Source organism: Parambassis ranga, chromosome 4 (genome assembly GCF_900634625.1).
Source record: "Parambassis ranga chromosome 4, fParRan2.1, whole genome shotgun sequence".
In the NCBI taxonomy this organism is placed as follows: domain Eukaryota; kingdom Metazoa; phylum Chordata; class Actinopteri; family Ambassidae; genus Parambassis; species Parambassis ranga.
The window spans coordinates 22,528,614-22,553,007 of NC_041025.1; the positions used below are offsets into that span (position 1 = coordinate 22,528,614).

The window sequence follows — 24,394 nt, forward strand, 5'->3', positions numbered from 1 at the left end:
TCTGCATAGCCAAAAGTCCTTCCTTCCATTATCTCTTAGCCTAACTCTATTTTTATAGACTTTCTCCTGCCGTCAATACCTCATCAGATCCCGCTGTACGCGCCCACAGACCTAGATTTATTTTTTGACTACATTTTGCGGCAACAAAGCAGGAATGTGAAACACCGCAGCGAATGTGCAGATGAATCTCTCGACCGGCGTACGTTCAGTTCCACCAAACATTGTTTTGTGTGTGTATGTGTGTGTCAGCTGAAGCGCTTTCCTCCGTCTACCAGGAAACCTCAGAGAACAAAGGTGCAGTGGAGAGATGGAGTGTTCCTAATCTAAACACAGTTTGTCCCACTTTTTCAAACAGTTTCAGTTCAGGTGGGCTCAGTGTTTCACACTCACTCTGTATGCGTGCTAATTACTCACCTCCTCCTCCTTTACCTTCTTTGTCTCTATTTATCCACTTCACCATCGTCATCTTCCTCCTTCTCCTTCTCATCTACCTCAGGACTGATGACTCCGGCCTGCTCACACATAAGGAGACCCTCCCTGTCAGGTCTCTGGTGTTAGGTGACGTCCACCGGCCAGGTTCAGAGGCCGCATACAAGGTGGGACCCCTGCGTTGTCATGGAGACAGTAAGTAAACATCAGATTATTTTTCTTTCCACATTGATGGCATAACACTGAATGAGAGGGAAACCTGTGTATCTAATCTCATTTCTGCCATTTAGCTTGTTAATAGCAAAACAGGCTGCAGCTAATTACACTTGCTAATCAGCAGCAGCTAAAATATGACTCTATTTGTACTCTTTCCTCACCGCTGCTAATGCAAAGATTTATAATAAAAGTGACATAAGTGACATATTGTTACCTTGTTTTAATTGCTCCTAATTTCAGAATTCAGATTACTGGGTAAATAAATAAATGCCTCGCAAGATAAATCAGCATAAATGAGATAGCATAGCTGGAGTTGTGCCTTTGTTCGCGACTAATTAGCCGAACAGTTGGCTCATTTGTTTACTACACGATTTTCATTATGCAGCCATCATAATGAGTTTTCTTTTAATAAGCTTTGTTCCAGCCTGACATCCAGTTTTAGAAAAAAACAAAGTTTTCCATCACTTTATGTTAAAACAGAAGAAGGTATGTCATGTTTTATAGAAGGGACTTTTTCTGCCTCACAGAAAACTTCTGGAACGCTGCGTTTTTTGACAAAGAGACGTCCTACCTCCACTTTCCCACCTTCCACGGAGAGCTGAGCGCAGACATCTCCTTCCTGTTCAAGACGACGTCCACCTCCGGGGTCTTCCTGGAAAATCTGGGCATCAAGGACTTCATCCGGATCGAGCTCAGCTGTAAGTTAGAGCTTATCAAAGGATTTTTCCTGAATACCTGCTGAGTTTACATACAATCAGTTTCAGAACCGGTCCTGGTCTAGCCTGCTGTTCTTACAGTACCGAATGTTTCCATTAGAGGATCTTTCTCAGAGGGACTAAGAACCTTTTGTGGAACTCAAAAAAAATCGTTCAGTGTTTTGGCAAAGGAAAGAAATTAAATGACTTTCTGAAGGTTCAGTAACTTAAGGAGCAAAGTCTCCAGGGCTTTCTGTTCACACACACACACATGCTGCAACTTCAAATTTCCAGATGAAGTCCTTCCACTGTAGGTCAGAAGGTCATCAGTCACTGATTGTAAGGGGTGGATGAGTTGGGATTTGTCCCCTTCACTAACATGGTGGAGGTCGGGTTTATATCTATACTGCAGCCAGCCGCCAGGAGTCGATTCCTGGGAAGCTGTCATGTTATCCATCTTTATATACAGTCTATAGAACACTGTGATGTACTGATGGCTGCCTGGACCACATATAGCTCTGTATATTGGTTACATTTATCCCCTAATTTAGTAAATGGAGTAGAAGAAAACAATACTTTGTGTTTTCTTATGTGTTCTTATACACACACACACACACACTGTAGGACACATTGTACTCTTCCTCTTGAGGGGAGACCCCCCTCATGGCTGCACCAGAGCACATTTCAAGTCTCTTATGACAGCTGGAGTCTGTGTCATTATTACTGCTGCTTGCATGGCTGCAGCCGCTCAGCAGCAGCTTCTCAAATGAAGTTAGAGCTCAGGTTTTGCTCCTCCATCCACTGTGTGCAGCGTCCATGAGGGATGATGTTTGGTACAGACGCAGATGTCGCTGCTCGGCTAGCTTCACCCTCTAAATGCAGAGCGTGGGCTCGCTGGCAGTGTGATGATGGATGAATGGTCTCTGCATGGCCTCCAGCTCACCTCTCCTTATTACAGGTTAATGTTTCCAGCCTATTAGTGCTGTGTAAATGCTGTAAAGATTAATGACTACAGCATGCTAACCTACATTATTAGCACATACTAATACCTGTCTCAAAGGAAGGGATTATGTCTCTAAATATGTTGCCTCTGGAAGATGTGAATGCCATCTTTAAGATGTTATGGTTCACTGGATTAGTGGTGAAATGGCAGATAAGAGCCACAACTGTTTTATTGGCTTTTGGAGGCTATACTCAGACTCAGAGTGTAGTGGTGGGCCCAATGCTGGTTCAGCATGCTAACACGATTACAATAATAATAAAGTTTATCCATATATAGCAACAAAGCAAAAAAAGCCAAATGAAAAAATGAGAACAAAATGTGCACTGGCAACAATAAATGATATGAAATATAAAATATTCATAAATGTTTCTCTATGAACAGTCTGCTCCAACAGCAAAGACCCCCAGAGAACCTCCAGGGGAACACACAGGGAGTAAAGACATCTTTATATCGATAAAAATCCAAGTATGATCCGATTCATTTCGGACACCATTATTGAGCGGTCCACGAGATTTACATATTTTATTCAGGGTTCTTGCAGGGTCTTAAAAAGTCTTAAAACAACCAGATTTTCACCCAAAGGTCTTAAATTTAATCCTGTCAAGTCTTAATTTGTGTGTGTGTGTGTTCAGTCACTTCGCCTTCTTGTTGTAGAAAACATGGGGAATGCTTGGCTTGATAACAGTGATTTTCGCAGCTGGTTGTAAGCGGTTCTCAGCAAGCTCGCTGTAAACTTTGCAAGAGGACCATCCAGTTAGGGACCTTGATTGTGAAAGTGCTTGAGTCTCACTCCATGGCGACAAACTCCAGCTATCACCCAGTTTTGTGTATCAGCCCCACCGCCCTCACCTTTGTCAGCGCCCGGTCCCTCCGGGCCTAAAATTTCATTCACAATGTTCTTGAAAGGTCTTAAAAAGGTCTTAACTTAACTTAACTTACTAAAACCTGCAAGAACCCTGTGCTATTCCACCAAAAAAGGGCAAAAAAGAGAGATATGAAAAAATTCCTTGCTGCTGTCAGAGGGTTAGAAGAAAGTGCATTGCTGTGATAGAGACGATGGGAAAATCTATAACTATATGTAAATCAATAATGTCCAATCACTCGCATAACTAACTGACCCATAAATGCTGTTTGTGTAGCGAACACTACCGCTGCCAGGTGAACCGCTTCTCTTCATGTATTATCATGAACACACACGTGTGCAGCCGCAGCCTTTCTTTCTTTCTTTCTTCCTGCCCTGAGTCGCTCTCTAAATCATCTCAGATCCGTGCCCAGCTCTCTGTCTGTCCATCCGCTAGCAGATGGACGGGTCAGAGGAAGTCACTTCACACTTCTGCCAGCATATGATGATGGAGCAGCACAGCTGACTAATGGTTTTTTTGAAGGATTATGTGGTCAGGTTGGGGGGGGATACTTTTTCTACCAAGACCAAGGACCAGATTTTATAAAGAGTCTGAATCTGTTGCTTTTATGTTATTTTAAAACCAGAAAACTGAGGGATATTTGTGGTTCTAAAGCTTGTTATCTCTCAAACAGATAATAAAGAATAAATGTTTACGTCAATAATCTGAATATAAGCATGTGTTTAATGTGTTCATTGTGTTTAGTGCAGTGATGGAGCTGTATCACTCTTAGAGATTTCTTAATCAGTCAGGAACAAGTGGAACTGCTGTGACACACGCATGCTTCTTAAACTTCACCACTGTTCCTCTTTTTGTCTGTTTCTGTCTGCTCTCCGCTGCAGCTTCCACGGAGGTCGTCTTCTCTTTCGATGTGGGGAACGGGCCGCTGGAGGTACGAGTGGAGACGAGCCTCCCGCTGAACGACAACCGCTGGCACAGCGTGCGAGCCGAGAGGAACGTGAAGGAAGCGTCGCTACAGGTCGACGATTTCCCCGCTGCAGCACAGGAAGCTCCCGCTGACGGACTCATTCATCTGCAGCTCAACAGCCAGTTATTCATTGGTGAGGAGGTGCAGCAGTGTGATACCATGAGTGGATGTAAGCACTCAGTAAAGAGGTGATGGGTGATAAGCACATGAACATTTCCCTCATTAGCAGGTGCATGTCAGGGATAATTACCGTCATATCTAATCTCACTTAATCTCTAGACACACTCTTATAAACAAGCATGCAAATGTGTCCATGAACAAGCACACACATCTGAAGACCTACTGATGAATGTAAACTCCGGAAACTTTTTCCAACAGCTGTCAGGTGAATGTTTTGCTGCTGGACTACCTGGGTCCCACAAGGACAGCTGCTGGAGTTCAGGCTGCATCCTTTATAATCCAGCTGGCCTGAGGTGCTCAGAGAGTATCGGGCAGTGCTGCTATTAGCTGCACTGAGAAATGCTTTACTGCATAACTGAGATGCTGAGTCCTTGCTTTCACAATACTGAACAATAATGATCTCATAGTCGTGTGTCCTGGAAGGGTGGATTATATAGTGTTTTAGAATAGAATAGACTTTATTAATCCCTTTGGGAAGGTCCCTCAGGGAAATTCGGGTACCAGCAGCAATACAAACACGGACAGACAAAGCAGCAATTAAATAGAATAAAGTAGAATATAGTACAGTAAAAATAAGGATAAGCGGAATTATGTACAGACATTGCACAGCAGCATAGATGGTACAGATGAGTTATTGCACATATAAATGATTGCACGTGTGTTGTATCAGGCGGGCTGTACTCCTCCCTCCTTCTCCCCCTCCTGCCAAAAGCAGAGTTGTAAAGTTTGATGGATCGGGGGACAAAGGAGTCTCTGAGTCTGTTGGTCCTGCTCTTGGGGAGGAGCAGCCTGTGACTGTTCAGGCTCCTCTGAGCGCTGATGACAGTGTGCAGAGGATGAGTGGCATCGTCCACAATGGCCAGGAGTTGTGTGTGTTAGCCTATAAAATGTTCCTTTATCTTAGCAGAGCCATTGTAGATCTGTTAAAATGGGTCACTTGTAGTTTTATTAAAAACCAAACCTAATGTAACCAAAAGCAGCTGTGCTGGGTCGTTTTCAGCCAGTCAGACAGGAGAAAATTTCCGACAGACTCTGGTGAGTATTTACAGTAACCTGGTATAAGGGAGCAACTCTGAATGATAGATAGATAAATATAACTTTACATTGTAAACTCAACATGACCTTTAAAGACATTCATGAACTTGGCTCTATTGTGGTGAAGTGCTTTATTACCATTGTGAATATTGCATCTACATTTTCCACTCACAGTGAGGGTTAAGGATTAAAACAAGCGTCATGCTAATTAATCAGGTACATACATTACAATTTCAGGTTAATTCTGCTAATGCTGACACCTGTGGCCATTAAGGGAACTGCAAAGTAGTTCAGTTAAGAGCGCTGCCATCTTGGAACCAGAGTCTGTGCAGTAGAAGTCATGGACCATGCTAGACGAGGAAGTAGCTTCCCAACACTTTGTCCGTCTTGTGTTATGAAGCTTCACCTTTCTGCAAATATTATGGATGTTTGTAAACATCTAGTTTGAGGGAAAACCCAACAAATAATGATGAGACTGGCGAGCTGCAGAGGGCTGAGGGTGGACTGGCAGTGTTCGTAATTAACAGCTGGACAGCAGTGAGCTGGTGGAGGATAACTGAAGAGTTTGTTTACAGCAGAACATCATTGTTTGTGTGTTTACTCTCCTCCTGCTGACTTATCCTTAGTCCATAATGCTAGCAGCACGCTGTCTGTGAAATCATACCTCACAGTACTAAAGGTATTGGTTGTAATAGTGCGTTTAATAAGACTGAATATCCCAGTTTATCAATAGGCTATAATATTGCCTAAGGTGAATAACACACATAATTCTAGTTCAACTGCAGCTAAATACTCATAAAAATAACATTATATTGTTGCCTATGTGTCACACTGCAAACCATATGGTGAGACCCAGTATGCAGGAATGGAAGCTTGTTGTTGTATTTCAATTTAATGTACACAAAAAGTACACATATTATTGTTACTCACCGTAGGTTTTAGTGAGGGTTCTGATTTAATGCATCATCTGCTGAGCACACTGGTGCATTTTACAGTGTTGATGAAACACTGTAGTCCTTCATATGTTGCACCAGCGAGTGCAAGTGGGAGGAACTAACAGGAAAATGCCTGAAATGTTAATTTCAGGCATTTTAATTTTGTTTTAATCAAACCTTCCACACCAATAGATGCATTTAAATTGAAATCAGCACCGACATTTATTGTGTTTGAAACATGTGCCGGTGAATCAGTCTGATTAGGTTCCTTTATACACATGGCTGCAGATTTGTGCTGCTGAAGTGGCGCCACCCTGCAGAAAAACATGTCATTTTTCCATCTGTCAGGTTGTTCGTGTGATTAGATGTGATCATAACAGTCTTTGCACCTCATACAGCTACTTAAAGGTCGGGTAGGAGATTTCATTCTGATGCACTTTTTGTTAAATTAGTGTAACTTCTCTTCACAATCCGATAGCAACCGATTAGTTCGGCAGTTTCTCATTAAAACGAAGAATATGAATCATCTGAAGCTATAAAACACTAAAAACATCAGCCAATCCTCCGGGTGGACCCTGTAGGAGTATTGGCTGGTTGTCACTCTCTTCCTGCTCTGTGCACCAGAGAGGTACGTGCATGATGGCCGAAGTCACAGACCGCAGCTCGTCTTCAGGTAATGCGCGTCCATGTGATTGGGAGGCGTGGCTTCAGGGTGAGCTCCGAGAGAAAGGGGCGTGTGTTTACTTTCCAAATCTGGCTGACACTCACTGAGTTTTCAAATTCTCCTACCCTACCTTTAAGCCACACATCTTTGGCTCTTTTTCTGTTGTAAAACTGTGATTTAATCCTTCACTGTTACAGCCGATACTTTCTGACTTTTTGTACGGGGTTGTTTCCAGAAGCTTAATCAAATTTCCACCCTTCATGCTCTTAATGAGTTGTCTGTGTAGAATGAAAGTAGAATCACACACAGGTTAGTAATGCTCATGAAAAAGCTCAAACTGCGCAAGTAACACCCTGCCAGTTCCAATCTACAAAAACAATAACAGCTGTCAAAAAGGGATATTAAGTCAGACTTTGCCAGCTTGGAGCTCCAGGAGAAATGTCACATGCCATGACAGAACTGTGTGCGAGGCTCCTGTGTTGGGCTGAATGGTAATTACCAGGTGAAAGAAATTTTCTGCGTGTTGTGGAATGAGTGTGGTATCAGACGCCAGATGGTTCATAAACCCAAGTAGCTACAGCCAATCACAAGGCAGACAGTGCAGGGCCGGGTCAGGCGTCTCTGCCCTGCAAGGCAGCCATGGCCTGGCTGTGCTACCGTGGCAACATGAGGCTGTCAATCACAATTTCCTCCAGAGAAAATGTATAGATTTACAGTCATGCAGGAGCAGAGTGGCTGTCGTTGTGTTGGACGTTCTCCTTTTCAGTCACTGTAACTGTTATTTATTATTTTTTTTATTGTCAGGAGGCACTGCATCCAGACAGAAAGGCTTTTTGGGCTGCATCCGCTCTCTGAAGCTCAACGGCCTCACCCTGGACCTGGAGGAGAGGGCGAAGATCACCCCCGGGGTGCGACCTGGGTGCCCAGGCCACTGCAGCAGCTACGGCCAGCTCTGTCAGAACCAGGGTCGCTGTGTGGAACGAGTCAGCGGCTTCTCCTGTGACTGCGGCCCGTCTGCATACACTGGAGCCTTCTGCCATTCAGGTACAGAAACACAGGCTTCCATCCTGAGCTAGTAATGACTATAGATCCTTTTTACATGGACCTCAGACAATATCAGGACACATAATTCTTGCCTGGCCAGCCGGACCCACTCATTGTGAAAATTCTGTCACTGACATCCCTCTGCTTCCCCGCCAGTTCCACTCACTAGAAACCTTCTCACACCAATTGGAAGCATTTATCTAAAATGGAGCGAGCTTTTGATGCCATGACCTGCTGTTTGCAGAACCTTAGATTTTCAAGTTTTATAGAAAAAGCGACAAGAGGGATGGTGGTTTAAATTGATAGAAGGATGCTGGAAGTGGAGCCACTAGGGGAGAGAGGTCAAAGAGGAGACACTGTTCATGGATGTCCTAAAAGAAGACATGAAGAGAAGAGGATGCAGAGTATATGTGGAGACAGATGTTTGGTTGTGGCGATGGCTGACAGGGACAGTGTTCCTCTTCCTCTGCACACCATCGTTTATACTTATGTGTCACACTGCTTTCGTCACATGCTTCATTTCTAATGAAGTGAACAGGAAGTTTCATTCTATGTCCATTGACACAAACCCAGCTCCACAGAGAGCAGACTGATTCTTTTTTATAGAATAGAAAAGGAAATAGACTGGCTGGCCAGGCGTTGGTATCCACTGAAATGAAATGTCTTCTCTTTTTTTGTTATTAAATAAAATGATTAATTAGTCCTGGTATGACAGTCATTACTGATGATACTGGATCATTTATATGGTAAGGGAACAAAATGGAATTATATGGTTATACTGCATGTTCTCTGTCTCCCCTTCATCCTCTCTGTCCTGTCTCCCTCTTCTTCTCCTCCTCTACCCGGCCGACTGTCAGCAGGGAGTTTTTTTCCTGCCCCTGTTGCTCTTAAGGGGCAGGACTCTTGTAGAGTTCTCTTGAAGATGTTTCTCTGCATATAAACATGGTTTATATGTGGTGGAGGAGCAGGTCACAAACAATCGCTCTAAATGTCTCCATACTTAGCTGTGTGGGTCTGACTGACTGTGTCTGGTGTGTCCACAGGGGGCTGTGGTGCTGAGACAGGCTGACAGCCCTTTGTTCTTGCTGTGAGCATGTGACTGGGAGTGAAACCTCCTGGGAATGGATGGAAGCTGCATTGTATGTGGTAGAAAGATGATGTCTGAGGCCAGCGCCTCTGTTAAGGGAAGGTTCTTCCAGCTTCCTTGACTCCTGTCAGACCACCTTTCCTCTCTGTCTAGGATGTGGACATTGTTGTCCTCAAAGGAGTGTCCTTTCTCTTTCTCCTGTAATATAAAGAGACACTGAAAGTACCTGGTTGTTATAGAGCTGAATAATAACTCGTGGAGCTTTTCTGTTTCTCAGGATTCGAAGTCTCAATCCTCCTGCTTTACTTTCTCACAAAGTTATTACTCCTACTCTAACTTATTTTATTTTTTGGCACTCACAGGTGACTGTATTCCTCTCATATAATGCCAGTATAATATGAGTGGTTGTTTGAACAGCAGCCTACTGCACCTGCTGACTTTTATTGCGTTTTATTTTGACATTTCAGTCCGTGCACCGTATCCGGAGGCTCTTCAAATAAAGAGGCAGAGATTTGTTTGCCAGTTTGATATGAGCAGTCAGTGACATTCACAAGAACAACACCTACTGTACATCAGTACCTGATGTGGTGGTAGAAAGAAGTCTGATGTATTAACTCTTACCATCCCATGCATAGAAATGTTGTCACATCATGCTTGTCTCCGCTGCCATGTGACCACGTGACCTTTATTCATGAGGATGTGTCGCCCCTTTCAGTATTTCTGCCGTGTCTGTATGCTAGCTATGTCAGTGTCGGTACCCCTATACCTCTGTGAAAGCATGGTAGTGGATTAATGCTGTCAAAAATACAGCCTACCATTCGTTTTTGTGATTTTTTTTGCGGGGTTTGTCACCATGATGATGTCATAAAGGCTGAAAAGCTGAAAAAAAAACAGAATTGAGGGTTATGTTTGTTTCCTTATATGTTGCGATGTGGATAAAGAAGTCCTGTAGAGTAGTGGCAAGATTAGAAAAAATACTGCCTGTGTCTATTTAAATGTACTGACTAAATGTACAAGAATTAATGCTGATGCAAATGTGATTTTATTTACATTTAATCAGAGCCACAATGTTACTCAACCTGTTTCTGTCAAACATAATTGTATACTTGTCATAGTCTGAACTCTCACCCACCATCCACACAGACCGCCTCATTATCATCTGATAGAGGAAAACAATGCAGATTAGTAGTACCGTATTTATGCTCACTGGATGACAGTGTCAGCTTCAGCACTGACGCCTCTCTCTCTCTCTCTCTCTAACTTTTAACCCCTCAGAGGTTTCAGCCAGCTTTCAGTCCACAACATCCGTCACCTACGTCCTCCAGGAGCCCTTTGAACCGAGCAGGAACAGCAGTGCCGCGCCTTCATCCATCTACTCAGACATCACGCTGAGAGGAGAAAACATCTCGCTGAGCTTCAGGACCAGTCAGAGTCCTGCTCTGCTGCTCTACGCCAGCTCTTTCTACAGAGAGTCTCTGAGCCTGCTCATTAACAAACATGGTGAGGACTCTCAGGTGGCTTTTTTTTTTGTCACTCACTTTTAATTCCGCTGCCCTTTCTCTCATCTCGTTGTTTCTGCAATTACCTCCTCCTCTCATTTTGTGTCTTTTTTTCCTCCTCCTGAATCTTGCCGTCATCCTCTGCTGACTCCTTTTTCACTGCAGCCTGTCTGAGAGTCAGGCTCGCTGAAAATATTTGGTGCCGTTGCCATTAAATGATAATTCAGCCATCTCCATCCCATTGTTCTTTGTCTCTATGGTTATTTACTGTATTCAAATTCAGATCACACTCCCCAGAAAAACCTTCAGTAAGAGAACAATTGCAGCATTCTTACTTGGTATAATAGGATTTGCCATTATCCAGTGTCGCTGCCATGACGTGTTATTTTTAACTGGTGTGAGCAGAGCTCAGGTGTTTCTGCTGTCAGGGTGGCTGAAACTCAGATGGAAATATTTGGATGGATCCTCTAAAGCCACTTTTATTTTATTTTTTTTATATATCAAGCATTTTATTGATGTTTTTCGTTTGAAAATCAACAACACAACACATGGTACAACAGTTACCATGTAACTAACATTCTCCATAATTACATACAACAAAAAATAATACTAGTAATAATAGTAAATGAGTAAATAATTTAATTGTAGAGAAAAAAACCCACAGTGTGTTTTAAAGGTCATGTGTAACCAGTCATCTACAGCATGTTACATATTTTCCAGTTTATGGTCCACATAAAGGAGTTTTGTTCCACTCAGAAAATGGCCTTCCCATTAATAATAGGTTCTTTAGGTCTGGAGGAATATAATTTATAAAAGGTGTCCAATAGGGCTGCAACAATTACTCAAGTACTCGAGTAATATTCGAGGACAAAATGCCTCGACAGCTAATTTAGTACTCGCTGACTCGTTTAGTGACGTCATTGGGGATGATTCTCTTGTGGCGTAGCGGGGATGATCAGTGTTTTGGGCGCAAGAGGCATGGAGGCAGTCGCGCGCCGAAGCAATGACACTGCAGCGGTCCAAAGCAGGCAGCCTGCTGCTAGATGCAGCCTGTCTATGGAAAAACTATGACATTACGTGTGATCCGAGTACTCGAGTAATTGCAAAAATAAATGTCTAAGAATAGGTCATCTTTACCTTTCAATACAGCTTGTAATCATTCAGAGGGAAGAATACTAAATATTTCTGTGTACCACTGGGTGACAGATAAGAGGGTTTAATCCAGTTTTGTAGGATACATTTCCGAGCAACCACGAGGAGTTTTTCCAGTCTAAAGCCACTTTTATTTAAACTCTCCTGTTAGTAGATGTGTCGTTCTGTTGTTTATGTGTCTTAGACGAGAAGCATATTTTTGAATAGCAGATGAACTCATCGTCACGTATCTGCACTCTCTCCAAAGTATCCAATTAAATTTATATTATTTTTATTTATTTATTTTTTTGAAGTATCAGCTGCTTCACACACATATTTTATATATATATAAAAAACCCTGTGGCCTCTCCATGACTGTTTTCATTACCAAGATGTGACCGTATGATACGACAATGGCTCCTTATCAGAGTGCCTTTAGAAAAAAAATAAGTGAATAATAATAATTAGAAGATAGGATAGGGTGTTATTATGTGTGAAGATTATTTTCTATCACTTCTGCATAAATGTCAGACTATTCAAATTATCTCAGGGACACAGGATTTAAGCAGAACATCATAAAAAAACTGTAAATTAATTTTATATCATGGAGTCTCATTCTTAGAGATAAAGTATTAATCCTGACTTAAATGGTTTGGTGCTTCTTAGTTCCACATAAGTGACTCCAAAATGTTTTTTTTTTCTTTGAAAGGGGAAATAGATGCCATATAGGAGGTGTGACTGCAGTTTGTGGCCTAAAGTATAACCAGATATAGCTCTCATTACATGCAGTGGGAATTTATTCAGTATTGCTACTTGCTTCTGAAATCTTTTGCCATGTTGCAACATGGCTGCAGTGACGTCTTTGTCTGTGAACAGATGAGCTAGAACTGAGGTACAAGTTGCACAGCAGCAGGGATGTGGAGGTGTGGAGCAGCAGAGTCAGGAACTTGGCTGATGGACATCTGCACTCGGTGACTGTCAGGCGGCTGGCAGAGGCTGTCTCTGTGCAGGTAAACACACTCTCTCTCTCTCACACACACACACACACACAAGGGCTGTTTTTAGAGCTGGAAAGGTTGCAAAGAGGGGGGAGATTTTATTTTTCAATGTAATCTGGCAGACTAACCACCAAATTGTGCTCTAAACACCTGGTGCTGAGGGGAACCTGCAGGCAGACTGTGGCCATGTGCATGCAGTCATATCTTATTTTGGTTTATTTCCCTGCTATCAAAGAATGTATATGAGACCAGAGGCAAATGTGTGACTTCAGTGTACTGCTGCTCTGTTTTTAGTCCTGGAGGTGAAAAATCTTAAAGCTGCTTTTTATTAGATCTACAGCTGAAGATTGATCCGTGACAATTCAATCAATGTATTCTGACATTTTAAGGACAAACCAGTGAAGAAATGTCCTGAGATGGTCCAAACTTCTCCTCACTGAGTACTGGTTGCAGCTTTAGAGCATATGATGAGTGTTTAGAGTTCCTTTCAACAGTGGTACAACAAAGCTCAAAGAAATCACCCTTATCAGACCTCACCTCAGCCACCTCAGCTGGCTCCTCTCGATGTGAAGGAGCAGCGGCTCTACTCTGAGCTCCTCTCTGGTGACTGAGCTTCTCACCCTATCTCTAAGGGTGCGCCCAGCCACCCTTCGAAGGAAACTCATTTCGGCTGCTTATTATTCGCGATCTCACCCTGGCTCCAGGGTGGGGCACCGGCTGCACCATACCGGGCAACGTCACGGTCCTTGTGTGACCTCTCTTCATAAGGGGTTTTTGGACCGCTCTTAGTCTGACACATCACCCAGGACCCGTTTGCCTTGGGATACCCTGCTGGGGGCATTAAGCCCCCGACAACATAGCTCCTAGGATCACCTGGCCACTCAAACCCCTCCACCACGATAAGGTGGCGGTCCATGGAGAGGTGAATTCCAGAACTATTACGATTATTTAAAACTCCTAACGTCCGTATGGGAGGTACCCTAAATTACCCTAAAAGTACCCCAAAATACTGAACTGACACTGGAGCAGAATTGTGAGTGGTGAAACAATCCAGTCCAGCATTAGATGGTATTCTGTGTACATAAATACATCCTCAGCTTGAGACTCCTGAGTAAATCAAGGAAGTAGATCAGAAGTTTTTTCTTCTTGATTGACTCCGGACCACTACATTAGTGTTCTTGTGTAGTTATCAGTGATTGCCATGATCTGGTGTGAGCATCCAAAGTTTGGACACTTTTGGATCTTTTCTGTTGTTTTTCTGTCATCAAGCTTTTTTCTGTTGCTCTTCTATTCTGTGCTTCCACCCACCAGTGTCTGCTTTATCAGCCTTAGCTAATGTCTTATTGATGAATGGCACCGAAGCCCCAAATCTCAGGGTTTGCAACCAACACTCATTGTTTCTTTGAATCTGCTCCAATTCGGCTCAGCCGCTGAGAACCGTGGAGACTCTGTCGGTGTCCAGCTTTGGGGTTGAATCTCATTTGAATATGCAGATCAGACCGGAGGTGGAGCCTCCAGCTGAGTTTACATGATTTGTGTCTCTGCAGCCTCATTAAAACACTTGTGTTTGTCATCATACAGTGTTTGTTTGTCCTGCATGATGTTTCAGATTGACCAGAATGCCAGAGAGGACTTCAACCTGACGTCTGATGTGGAATTCAACAGCATCAAATCAGTCACCCTGGGCAGAGTGCAGGGTAAGAGAAGCTTTAGTGAGACAGACTCATTTGAATAACAGCACTGAGATATTCGGGCCTCATGCGACAAAATGTTGTTGTGGAGCCTTCTGCTGTTTTTCTCTTCATCATGCAGGGTGGACCAGAGGGAGTGCAGCTGCCTGAGCAGCAGCTGTGATGTTTTTTTCTACTTTTTTTAAGTTTACATCCATATTCAAACGGTCACAGCACTTTGTGGTGGAGACAACAACCTGAGTGAGAAATGGCTGAGGGTAAAGCCACCCCCTGCTCAGAAACTACAGTGTTAATGTTTGTGCACGTCTATCTGCATCTTTATGTCTGTCTGCCTGAGCAGGGACTCGGACGACTGTAATAGTAATAACACAACAAGGTCCTTCACTTTGTATGGTAATGAGGAGAGATTGAAAAGAACAAATTACTTAGGAGATTGGAGTCAGCACGCTGCAATTCAGCGGAACAGCCAATGTGTCTCAGCTGATGCAGTCGGGGTCAAAGTAAAACCAGGAAGTCAGACAGTTGGTCCATCCTCATTGTTGTTTCCTTCTGCTTCTATTATTGGACAAATGAATAAACTATACTACTATATTTATTTTGACTTCAGCTCCCCCCACATATTGATGTGCGTGTGTGGGGGTGATGGAGGTTTCTGTTGAATTAGATCCTTGGATCTCGCAGGGCACCAAAAGAAGGATCCTGAGAAGATCTTCCAGCCCATAACTTCATATATTGACCAACAGTTAGCTGCATAAATACTTAAAGAACTACTGCTATAGTGTTGGGCAAACAAACATGAGCTCCGGCATACCGTGGCCTTTATCTGATCTTCTCATTATGGTTGTTTCTTGTCTCTGAAGGCAGCTGGACTTTAAAGATGTTTTCTCCTCTCATCTGAAATCGCTCAGCAGTTCTGAGTCACAGGTGTTTCTTCTCTTGTGGTGTCATTAAGAATTGCTGAGGTCAGAAACAGAGCTGTTGAGTCTACACCTCCAGGTGTGAATTGGTGTTAGTCTTTGTGGAGAGGGGGTCTCAAGTGGCAGACAGGTGGTGTCTCAGATCGCCTCCTTTGTTTAGTTGAAGGCTTCTTTAAGTGGACCTGAGAGGCCGACCTTTGTTGTTCACAGAAGAACCCTTCAAGATGTAGGTGGACAGCTGAGTCCTTCTGTGTTCTGCTGTGCACGGTTCAGTCCATTCTTTTATGCAACTTTTGTGTCATTTTAATAATATTATGACTTAAATATAAAGGTTGTAAGATAGTACATCATAGTGCAAGCCCTCCTGCTTTTGCAGCTGCTGAGCTCCACTTGTACGTTGCCTCTCTGCCTATGGAGAGTTTAAGCTAACATGGTGATGTTTAGACCCTCCCACAGGGACTCAAAGTGGCTTAACTGGTCTTAGCCTGTCATATGTGTTATTGGAGGTATCCAGCGGAAAGTTTTGGACATGTAAAATGTGTTTAATGTTGTCAATGCATCCTCAACCTTTATCTAAACCCTGTTTTTTGATGCCTAACCCCAACTGCACAAATAATCGACAGCTTTAAAACAAATTATTTCATGACAAGACAATCCCAAACAGAACACCGCTCAGAAAAAAAAAGATATAAATCAATGCGGATGCTGTTTTTAGCTTCACCCTTATTTTTTTTTCCATCGATGACCTGTAGGCCATGCAGTATGTGATCCAGCCGCTGCCCTGCCGAGCCGAGAAGACTCAGATGGTCATATCAGTATCAGAGAGGCAGCAAGATAGTTGATATACTGTCACTGCCTGCCAGCCCTGTCATCCATCAGCCTAACTAATGGAGCAGGAAAGAACGGAGAGACGGAGACGCTCACAGGGAGACGGAAGGAGAGAGTTAGAGGTGGAGAGCTGAGCTCACAAATGCAAGGCCAGCGCTGTCACCGCAGGGGCATCGTACACAAACATCCATTAGCGGCTTTTGCTCTGACTATCATTTTGGATATTAATTGATCATATATGTATGTGTGAAATTAGCCCCCACAGCTGATAGGATCACACTGATAAAAAGTCTGATCGAATGTGTAGATGATGCCAGAGCGCAGTGTCTCAGTGAATCCCTGTAGTAATAACTTCGATGATCTGCTCTGTGATCAAACTGCGCTGCAGAAATAACTGTGCTTCACACTGACATTTATAGCTGCTTAGGATTTTATGTAGCACCTGCTTTCACAAATAATGAGGCTGTGAGTACATTAGCTACAAGCAGGACTCGCTTGGAGCGTCTTAATGTGAAGGTATGAAAATATAGAGAAAAGTGTCAGTGTCTTCAGAGGTAAACATGACAAAGTGCAAATGGGAAAGTAGAGGGGGGCTCTTATTCATTTGTTCTTGTCTTAAATATGCAGTTAATTGCGAAAAGTCCAGAAAGTCAGAAGACTCCAGGTAAAACTCAAGCTTGGACTTGAGCGAAAAAGCATTGGAGCATTGAGATCAGAATCCCTGCACATAATTTTTAGCCATGAACTTTTTGAATCCCCCTCCTACATGCGGCGCAGTTGCTCTGATCTGGATTTTTTTGGGATCAATCAACGATCGATGGAAGCAGTATCAGCCATTACATTTATTTTTCAGGTAGTGCAGGTTGAAGACAGACCGCTGTAATGTCGACATTGAGAGGAGGGCAGGCGAGCCACACGGGGCTTTCATCCAGATGATTAGTATTGCTTTATGATTATTGCATTTTTGCACCTAATTTGTCATGGTGTTACACCATGTTTTATTGGAGCGTGAGCACTTACACTGAAGTCTGTTGGGGTGGAGTGTGACTTTAGATAATGATAATGAGGCCCTCATCAAGTGTCCATGTGTGATGCATTCAGAGTAAAACTGAGTGTTCACCTTCACTTTGTGTGTTATTGCTAGCCATGGTGCTCATTAAGGATGTCCAGATCCAATCACGTGATCGGAAATCGGGCCCGATTACGTGGTTTCAGACTCGATCGGAATCGGACGTTACCTCCTGATCAGGACTCGGATATATATGTATACCGCGTCAGGCCAGATTTTCAATCGGATCTGGACATCCCTATCCGTTACCTAATGCTAAGCTATTACCTCGACAAATATGCAGGCTCATAACTTCGCAATGGACGGGTTGATTAGGGTGATTGACACCTCTATTAAAAGGTCAGAACCAATAGATTTGACAGGTAGTAGTAATATTAGTGCTAGACTCACCAATGACCAGCCACATGGAAGAAAATGCATTTTAAGCTAAACGACCGTTGACACATTCTCCCCCCAAAAAAGTCCTCCACAAACATAATAAATGTCTAATCCTAATATTTTTAGTCTTGAATAAACACAGACATGTTGGTCTATCTGAACCAAGCATTTATTGCCCTCAAATATGACTGATTATTGCAAATTTACAGAAGAAAGACAGAATTTTTTCTTACTCGTGATTTTTTACTTTTACATTCTTTATATTCTAATTTACCAAATATTTATAATATAGCAAAACAACGGTAACAGTGTCAATTGGTAAAGTCTCAGCTTTCATATGGCCCCTTGTTTGTTTGTGTGACTTGAAGTATCAGAGAGCTAGCAATAAGAATGTGGCAAGAGGGTCGACTTTGATATGAGAATTTTATTTTGATGAGTGATAATTGATTTGCATGGTGTTGAAGTTATGTTTGATGTGTGTAAATATGGATTATATATGTGCTTGTAGTAAAGTTTCTCCTGTTTAATTTGATATGCAATATGATGATGATTATGATTCTTTACATGGTTAGTACAGTGTTATATGGCTTTTATTTTTTGGGTGCATGAAAAAGCCCCCAAATTTGGGGGCCGTGGGGTGGATAGGGTTAATGGACTTCCTAGCTTGTATTTACAGCAGGCTCCCACTCACACACTTGTTCTTTAACCTGATGTTGCACATCAAGAGAAAGTACAGATCTCAGTGGTCGTCCATCATCATCCACTATCAGGGTTTTATTTAAATTATTTGCAACATCAAAATGGATATTAAAATTCATTCGATTAAAGCAGATACCATCACAGTCTCATCAAGATAAAGATATCCCTGCTGTAAGTTTTGAGTTGTGAGAGTTGTGTGATTGGACTGCGCTGATAATAGACCTGTCTGCTGTCTCTGTGCTCCTCCCTCCCTGTTCAGAGCCTGATGGATCGGGTGCAGAGCTGACCGGGCTGGCCTCTCTCGGGTTCACTGGCTGCCTGTCAGGTGTTCGTTTCAACTCCATCAGTCCTCTGAAAGCTGCTCTGCTCCATCCTGACAGCCCCGTTATCGTCACCGGTCCACTGGTACCATCAAGCTGTGCTTTCTCCTCTCCAGCCAATCCCTACGCAGCAGAAACCACACACTCTTTATCAGGTGAACAGAGCAGGCTCATCTTATGCATATCAGTGGGTGACGGCCCCACCCTCTCCTGATGTGGTATGCCTTTAATATTATTCTTCTGTTCATTAGACTTTCTCGTGGGCTCATTAACCATCCTCAGTCAGTAAGCAGACAGCAGCGTGACGGCACAGCGACAGATGAGATTAGTCAGACAACTGTAGTGAAGTCCTGTAAGGCTGTGCTGAGGCTGACAATCAGCTGCCTGCACTGACTGATGGACCTCACCAGCTTCTGTCCCTGCTGCTGTCTTCCTCCTCAGCTTCAGTTCATCTTCTCTTCTTTCTTTTTCTCTCCCTCTCATCTCTGCATCCTTCATCAATGCTTACAGACCAGCCCAGTTCAGTGGATCCAGGTCAACCTTTAGTCAACGCCATCAGGAGTGACTCGGCTCTGATAGGAGGTAAGGCAGTCCATCTCAGAGAAGATGAAGGAAGAGGAAGAAGCACAAGAAGTAAACAAACATGGAAGTCATCCGATTTCTGCTGCTTGCCTCCAGATATGACTCAGAAACTTCAGACAGAACCTTGACATGGTTATGATCAACAGTTTTAATGATAATGTTTCTAATGGTTTTTTTTTTTTAGGGGTGATCGCCGTGGTGATTTTCCTCGCCGTGTCGGCGTCGGTGGTGATGCTCAGATTCATCTGCAGCAGGAAGGAGACGTATCGGAGCCAGGAGGTGAAAGCTGCGCAGCCTGAAGACGGCCACGAGTTTCCGTTCAGCAGTCAGGCGGACTCTCCGAGTGCCCCTAGTCAAAACCAAAAGGAGTATTTTATTTAGCAGGAGTCCCTGACCTCGCACTGACCTGACAGGAGAGAGAGAGAGGGGGCCACACCTCCTTTACCACAGAGACCACAGAGCCCCCTCAGCCACCGGCACCTGTGGATCAACAAGATGTGAAGAAACACAACAATCTGTCGTTAATTATTCCCCTTTTTTGTAAATACTTGACACTTTGCTCAGTAAATACAGACAAAAGTCTTGAATCCCAGTCCTAAATAAGAAGTTACTGATGCTGTAACATATTGTACATAATGATGTGTGTGGTTATACAGTCGCCTAATTTCTCTGCCATTCTGAAATGTTACTAAAATTTATTAAAAGTGAAAAAGGTTCTGATCAGACAGCCGCTTTGTTCCCGTTCAGACCTTTGGGTTTGATTCATACACAGCACTTTTCTACAAGGACAATGTGGAAAGACTTAACTGTGGCTCACGGCTGAAGCACAGTCCGAGTCGACTCAAATCCATCTGTTATAACTCAGCATAATTTCACACCTGCTGTATATATGAATACAAAATTAAAGTTACTCTGAAACTTTCTGTGTGCACTTGGTCATTCAGAGCTTTTAGGCTGCCTGCTGTGCTTTTTTCCTCCCATTTATCACCAAAATAAAAACTTTACAGTGAGCGATGAAGTTTTTACTTTTACTTCCTGCAGCGAGCAGAACTCTCACAAATACCAACAGTGAAGCTTTAAGCTGCACAGACCGTAAAAAAAACCAGCTGTACGTCACCTCCTCCTCCTCTGCACACGTTTCATGTGTTTTTGCAGAAACATCTGTTAGTGCTCGATTGGTAGGCTAATCAATGACGCCATAAAACCCAACCCAATATTAAAAATTGTTATTCATAGTCCTCTTTCTCTATAAAACAATGAAATCCAGGGCAGGATGTAACAAATCTGTGGCAGGGGTGGGCAGCTATTTTTTGCGAGGGCCACATAGACTTCCATAAGAAAAGCAAAGGGCCACATTTTTTCATAATAATATAAATTGGAGACCACTGGCACAGTATCTACCTTTATAAATATGCTCCTGTTACAGTTTCATCATTGTAAGAATCTCTTGCTGTCATTTACTGGTTCCTCCTCTGTCCTCTCTGTGTGTGTCCATGTCTGCTCTGAGTGTGTGCTGGTTGTATGTTGAAACACACACAGTGCAGAGCAGCACAGATGTCTCTCCAGAGAGTAGATGGGAAGACGCAGTACAGCAGCGTGGAAGAGACAAGGAGGGTTAGGAAGACGTTACTGGTAATGACGTGCTCAACATCTGACTTTTGCTGCCTTTGTTTAATATTGTGTGCATGGTCCACGGGCCGCATTGAAGACGCAAGCGGGCCGGGTGTGGCCCGCGGGCCATGCTTTGCCCAGGTCTGATCTAGGGTATAAATCTGCTCGGTGCATTTTTCTTCATTCAGGGTGGGTTATAGAGAATATACAGCCACATAGATGCTGGTGGAGTGACATATGCAACATTATGGAATATTGTGTAAGTAGCGTACCACTTTGGGCACGTTTTGCATGCCATGCCAAAGCATTCGCAGCTTTTTGTGTGTCAGTTGGAGGTGAAACCAACAAAAGGTATTGAAATGAGACAGTTTACATTTAGGGCTGTGCAGTTGTTCTGGAGATGATTAAATTGAGATGCTCCTTTAAACGTGTGTGCCCTGCTGTCCTACACGCTGCTACTTATTGACAGTAAATGCTAAACCAAAACAAGAATGACCCTCGAACTGAATGCTGCCTCAGTGTCTTTATGCACAAGTGAAACCTATTCATCCTCTATTTATACTTGTCACAAAGACTCACTCCCACCACTGAATGCAGAGCCATGTTTATTCCTCCGCGGCATTCATGGAGCAGCCGCTCGTTGTGGTTGCAGCTGCTGTAGGAGGCAGGCATCGACCGAGCGAGTCGTCTGCCAAGGGCTGAACTCTCGGGTGGTTAAAGAGGTTAATGCATTTCCTCCTGGGTCCAACTACAGAAAATTATACCATAATATCAGTCATGCAAACCAGCCTTTTAACAGCTGCTTAGCACCTCCCTGTCTCTCTGGGTTCTTCAGATTGAAGCTTTTTATCTGCTGCTGAGACTCATTATGACAGATTGAGCTGCTCTTGTTATTAATGAGGAGAGTCATTACCAGTCAGATGGAGCTTTATGAACCGCAGGTCCTTAAAAATACGTTTGGACCTGTCTTTATATGTTGGATTAACTCATTATTATCACTCATACCCTTTCAGTAAACTTTCGTGGATTCTGCACCGTAGCAGAAAAACAGTGATCAGCGGCAGCTTTTGTTTCCCTGTTAAATGGAGCTGAAACACAGCAACACTTTCTCTCCAGAGCAAATTAAATTAACATAAATTTACATTCCAGATTGTTGCTGTGCATAGAAACGTTTTTTTTTATGCACTACATGACATTATTGATGGTATTAATATGTTTCTGTCTGCAGAGCAGAGATAAAAAGGCTGACTAGAAGATTGAAATTGTAACATTAAGAAGATGAAATGTCAAAGCAATTTCGCAAAAAACTCCAAAATTCTCCGAACTTGAAGAAAGAAAATAGAAATGTTGTGTCCATTCTCATCACAGGTTTGTTTAAGCTGCTGGGAGTCCTGATGAGAAGTGCAAACACCTGCGTGCGTTTTTTGGTCCGATTTTGATCCAAATTTTGTACGATTTTTTGGGGGTTGGGCCGAATTTCAGCTTTGTCGTGCGTCTTTAATCGCGCAGTGTACTGGGGCTCAGGAGAGGCGATTAACGTCGCATGAACAGCGATCGGATGATCGGTTGAATTTCTGACATGTTTAATATTTTTGTCGCCCTTCGTGAGAGTATCGCACAGTTTAAGCAGAGATACGGCCCAAAGTCTGTGTTTTTCCTCCACTGCGCATGCATTTGCCGAACACGCTCGACGTCACTGCGTCTACAGGAAATTGTTTCAGACAATAACAAACATGGCGGCGCCCACACGGCATTGGAAAGAACTGATGGAGGCCATGTTTGATGAGCTGAGGCAGCAACACGCAGCACGAACTCTGACTGACTTGGATTTTTTCATTGAAACAGCAACAGCTCCGGGTTAGACATGTTTAATTTCCAGTTCAGTGTGATCACCTGAGCACCTGAAGTCACGTGCAGTGTGGGCAGTGACGCCACAGCCGACCGTCACACCGCACAGTGTGAGCACGTACATCGTGACCTTTGACTTGACATCGCATGCGTTTTATTCGTGCTGTGTGAGTCGGTGTTAAACACAGACTTCCCCCAAATGGCACAGTGCGTTGGAGGCTTTACTGCTGCTGACAGTTCTGTTTGTTTCAGCGCTGTTTGAATTAGGACAGTAAAAAAAATTCTACTTTTGCTCCACATCATTCTTCACGTTTTTTTATTTTATTTATGTTGTTGGTTTCCATTTTGAGGCACAATTGGCATCATCATCTCTTTATCTCAATAAACCAGCTCCTGATATAACTGAACTGGATGAGGGACACTTCTGTCTCTGAGGGTCTATAATGCTTCAACCTTCTTCACAGTGTTATAATGACTTTCAGTAAAGTATAAGAACGCCTGTTTTATCTGAATATGATTTAAAAGTTGGATTTTATAAAAAAAAAACCTTTGAAGTGCCACTATAAGTCTGTTTAATCATCATTCTCTTTTATTTGTATTTTATCGTTTCCATTCACACTGACAGAAATCTGTACGATATCTCAGATGTTTCAGTGAAGCAGACACAGCGTGTCCACATCGCCGACCACAGGCTTTTCTATTAAAACATGAATCAGGAGATGACACAGACAAAAGATCAAATGTTACTAAATCCGGTGGCTTGTTCTCTGGACAGGCTTCCAGCCAGTTTTATAAATTTGTTTCACTCATCTCAGTCTGTTTGATTTTCATGAAGCAAAACTTAGCATTTTATTATTGTCTGCGTGAGGTTAGACGGACAGAAAGTGTCGACATTTAATTATCCTTTAATGGAAGCATGGGGACGACAGCTGTAAAAGAAATGAAGACAAAAACTCATGAATATAGTTTTCTACTTGTACTCAGAAGACCTTTTAGTGGCTTGTTTCAGTTCAGCTGTGAGAACGATACAGCAGCTGGGTCGAGTTGAATGAATCTACATGAGGTGAGACGATGAGTTAGAGGTTTGTGTCCCCTTTTGGATCCCTGTTTTTTACTTCCTGTCCCATCAGAACCGTCACATTACTTGCATGCCTCCTGAGCAGGTTTTGCTGTATTTGGAGCCACAGTGACACACAAAAAAATCTGCCGTTTCCTCGTCCACGTCTTTCAATGTTCGGACAAGACGCCTGAACTGTATCCTCCCCCACCATCTGCTGAGACATCTCTCTGTCTCAGTGTAACTGTTGTGTAACATGTATCAGCCACACGTTCAGCACTAACTGCTCAGTTTTAGGCCCCATCAGGGCCGGCCCAAGCCTTTATGGGGCCCTAAGCAAAGTTTCATACCACCACCTCAGCATCAGATGCTTTATCAACCTATAGGCTGCACTGTGTGTGTAACATACCCACTATCATTACCATACCATCTCGTTTGTATTGATCAATGTTATTTTTTAAAATATAAAATATATATTTTATCATGGATTTCTGGTGCTCTTGGGGGCCCTAAGAGACCGCATATTTTGCATATGCCTTGGGCCGGCCCTGGGCCCCATGACGTAGCATAACTCAAGGTTTAGATGCCCACAATGCACACATTATACAGCAAGCTTCATGGGTATATAGTGACATAGTGAGGAGGTCA

The 24,394-nt window shown here is 43.1% G+C and overlaps 1 protein-coding gene across 1 annotated transcript in view; it reads left to right on the forward strand.

Annotated features, from left to right (window-relative positions):
* Nucleotides 1-19,859, forward strand: part of LOC114434642 (contactin-associated protein-like 4) — a 92,109-nt gene extending 72,250 nt beyond the window's left edge. The window contains exons 15-24 of the mRNA XM_028403968.1: nucleotides 497-624; nucleotides 1,173-1,343; nucleotides 4,088-4,306; nucleotides 7,792-8,031; nucleotides 10,394-10,618; nucleotides 12,625-12,758; nucleotides 14,356-14,443; nucleotides 18,588-18,803; nucleotides 19,159-19,230; nucleotides 19,415-19,859. Coding sequence (XP_028259769.1) covers nucleotides 497-624; nucleotides 1,173-1,343; nucleotides 4,088-4,306; nucleotides 7,792-8,031; nucleotides 10,394-10,618; nucleotides 12,625-12,758; nucleotides 14,356-14,443; nucleotides 18,588-18,803; nucleotides 19,159-19,230; nucleotides 19,415-19,611 — 1,690 coding nt within the window. The 3' untranslated portion in view covers nucleotides 19,612-19,859. The remainder of the gene's footprint in view (nucleotides 1-496; nucleotides 625-1,172; nucleotides 1,344-4,087; nucleotides 4,307-7,791; nucleotides 8,032-10,393; nucleotides 10,619-12,624; nucleotides 12,759-14,355; nucleotides 14,444-18,587; nucleotides 18,804-19,158; nucleotides 19,231-19,414) is intronic.
* Nucleotides 19,860-24,394: the final 4,535 nt, after the last annotated feature.